At 37.4% G+C, this 3,482-nt stretch overlaps 1 protein-coding gene across 1 annotated transcript; it reads left to right on the top strand.

Moving 5' to 3' along the window:
• Window positions 1-1,850: 1,850 nt before the first annotated feature.
• On the top strand, window positions 1,851-2,801 carry OR51F2 (olfactory receptor family 51 subfamily F member 2; the record flags this gene model as incomplete). Its single annotated transcript, XM_081063478.1, has 1 exon — window positions 1,851-2,801. One exon carries the CDS (start codon window positions 1,851-1,853, stop codon window positions 2,799-2,801), a length of 951 nt encoding a protein of 316 aa, XP_080919604.1.
• Between the last annotated feature and the right edge of the window lie 681 nt (window positions 2,802-3,482).

The raw sequence follows: 3,482 nt of genomic DNA, 5'->3' as shown, positions 1-3,482 counted from the left end.
CATGTGACAATGTCAGAAGGCAGATCTGTTTTCAGGAACCTGGAAACCAGAGAAGGCTTTCAGGTATTTATTTGAATTTTGTCTTTAAATAGGTGAAAAATGAAACTGTGAAAATGGGTGATATAATTATTTAAATGTCTTGAGATCTTTGAAGAATTCCATATTTAAAGTTCTTGGGGGGAAAAAGGCAGAGAAAGAAACTAATAAAAGAGAGGGGGAAATAATAGAGACTGGTGCCATACAATACAGGGGAGAGACAATTTCCAGAAAGAAGTTTCAACAGCGTAATCTAAACATTGGATAAATGAATCACTAAAATGAGTCAACCAAATCCAGCAGTTCTATTTTGATGTTGTTTTCATGTAGGTGGGTGTGACTTTGCCACCTGCTTCCCTGGGCCCTTTGTATATAGAGACTATCAATGAGATTCATTTTCCGAAAAGCCTAAAGTGCTTCATGTTTGCACAATTCTTATGGAATTAACGTAGGAACTTAGAACTCTACTCCAAAGATGCCACGTTGACCATAATGTGTCTCTGAAAACACACATCTGAAAAAGGTTTGTCAGGGACACTTGTCAGACTGGTGTAGAGATTCCTCCAATGCATTCCTCAGCCTTATTGAATGAAGGCATTGAGGTCATATATGAAGATTCCAACTCCTGCTCTTCTACTGCCTAACTGCATAATTTAGGGCAAGTTACTTAATCACTTTAAACATCAATTTTCCTGTATGTACATTAGGGATAACAATTTTTGTACTTCACTTGACAGTTACGATTATTGGATAAGATTATGGATATGAAAATGATTGCATCTGGCACATGGTATTTGTCCAAGAAAAGCTGGTTATTAAAGTTCTTTGTGTTTCAGCAGTAGCCTGTGCTATTATTTATCAAAATATAGTGCTTACTGCACTGTATTAAAATAATTGCAAGGTTTGCCTTTCTCCCTCCTTTCAATTTCTTCTCCCCCTCAGTTTCTCTCTCCCTTCCTTACTTCCTTCCTTCCTTCCTTCCTTCCTTCCTTCCTTCCTTCCTTCCTTCCTCCTTTCCTTCTTCCGTCTCCCATCTCTCTAAATTTTTCTTTTTTTTTCTTTCTCTTTCTTTCCTCCATCTTTGTTATATATGTGGTTTCTTTAAAAAACTAGGCAGTGCTTTATAACGATAACCTTGGGGGATTATTTAATTGTTGAGTAATAATTTCCTCATATGAAAAAGTGCATATACTACTACCTACCTCCTAGAGATGACATATGGATAAAATTATACAATGAATATAAATAACAATAATGCAGGGAACTCTCAAATATGGGAGTTATACTTACTTTTCTTAGGATGGTTCTTTGGGCCAGTCTGTTATCATATATATGTAAACATGTGTGTCTTGGGGATATCTTTGGCAGTCTTCTAGACATATCTCAAGAAAACCTAATAATATACACATTTCAAATGAGACTTGATTTTTTCTGGGATCAGGATCAATAATTTATTTTCAAAAAATACTGAATGCTAGATTTCTCATTATATTGTTTAGGTATTCTACTAGGAACTTTTATTGATAAGTTAATTGTAATGTTTATTGCCACCAAAGAGAATTACAGACTTAAGAAACTTGATGTGGAATAATTCAGGGAACCCTCTCTTCTCAAAAAATGAGAATTACTGAGAGGTCAGGAGAGAAGACTGTAGTTCTAGAAAATTCAGAAAATACTAAAGCTCTTGGAGAAATAGCAATAGTAATTCAGTGAATCTCAGAGTGCCAGAAAGATGTTCTAAGTGATAAGCTATATATATTCATTATGTGTCATATTCAATTATTCAAATATTCTTGTTGTCTCAGTCCCTCATTATGTTGGAGCTCAATAATACCAATGATCAGCTTCTGACATTCCTCCTGACGGGTATCCCAGGCCTGGAAGCAGCCCAGGTGTGGATCTCCATTCCTATTTGTCTCCTATATGTCACTGCCCTGTCTGGGAATAGCATGATCCTGTTTATGGTCATCCATGAGCAGAGCCTCCATGAGACCATGTATTATTTCCTTTCTATGCTGTCAGCCACAGACCTGAGCTTATCCCTGTGCACACTTGCCACTACTCTTGGTGTGTTCTGGTTTGAAGCCCGAGAGATCAACTTAAATGCTTGCATTACCCAGATGTTCTTTCTCCATGCACTTACTTTCATGGAGTCTGGGGTTCTGCTGGCCATGGCCTTTGATCGTTTTGTGGCCATCTGTGACCCACTGAGATACACCACCATCCTCACCGATGCCAGGATTGCCCAGATTGGGGTGAGCATATTGATAAGGAATGTTGCTGTCATGCTGCCGGTTGTGCTCTTTGTCAAGAGGCTGTCCTTCTGCAATTCTATGGTCCTTTCACATTCTTACTGCTACCATGTTGATCTCATTCAACTTTCATGCACAGACAACAGAATCAACAGCATCCTTGGTCTGTTTGCACTCTTCTTCACAACAGGATTTGACTGTCCTTGCATCTTGTTCTCCTATGTTCTGATCATCCAATCTGTCCTCAACATTGCTTCCTCAGAGGGACGGCAGAAAGCCTTCAATACTTGCATATCCCACATCAGTGCTGTTGCCATCTTCTACATCCCTCTCATCAGCTTGTCTCTTGTCCATCGCTATGGACATTCAGCACCTCCATTTGTCCACACCATCATGGCCAATGTCTTCCTGCTCATCCCTCCTGTGCTCAACCCTATCATCTACAGTGTGAAGACTAAACAGATTCGAAAGGTTATTGTCAAGATCTTAATTCAGAAGCAGCTCCAAATCTAATCATTAATTATCTCAGAGTAGAGATAAAGCCATTTATGAATGAGTGCTTTGATAGTATGGGGTAATTGTCCCCAGAGTGCCTCGATATGGCTCCAACAGTTGAAACTATGCAACTTGTCGGTTATATGATATTTGCTTAGTTAATTTCTTTCTCAGTAAGTCCATATTAATATCACATTAATTACGATTTTTTCAAAACAAAGTGAGATAATGTATCTAAACAACTACTGATATTTGCAAGCAGTATGAGACCCCAATAAATTATTCATACTCTACAAACAATTCTAAAAGTCCAGAATTAATGTAGGAAATTTATTAAAAAGCTGGTTATGCTTTTCTGAATAATATACAAAAAGCACCTCAATTAATTGGATTTTTTTCTTAAAACCCTCGATTCTCTGCATGCTTCAAATATAGCCATCCCATCTTAGAGTGAATCCTAAAATACACATCAGAGTAATGCTACACTGGATCTTATGTAGTAGAGTTATTTTGCCCTTTATCATGTGTAGGGGCATATTCAATGTAAATACAAAATGCCATATCAAGTGCTCAGAATCAGTTACTTCTACTGTTAGCTGAACATTAAAAATTAAGATAAACTTTGTCCAGAATTCCATTGATCATCTTACCTCAATAATCTCATACTTTAACCAAAATAGAGCATGATGGTATGTTTGG

The sequence above is a fragment of the Rhinolophus hipposideros genome (genome assembly GCF_964194185.1).
Source record: "Rhinolophus hipposideros genome assembly, chromosome: 10".
Taxonomy (NCBI): domain Eukaryota; kingdom Metazoa; phylum Chordata; class Mammalia; order Chiroptera; family Rhinolophidae; genus Rhinolophus; species Rhinolophus hipposideros.
This window is presented reverse-complemented; position numbering and strand designations above follow the sequence as displayed.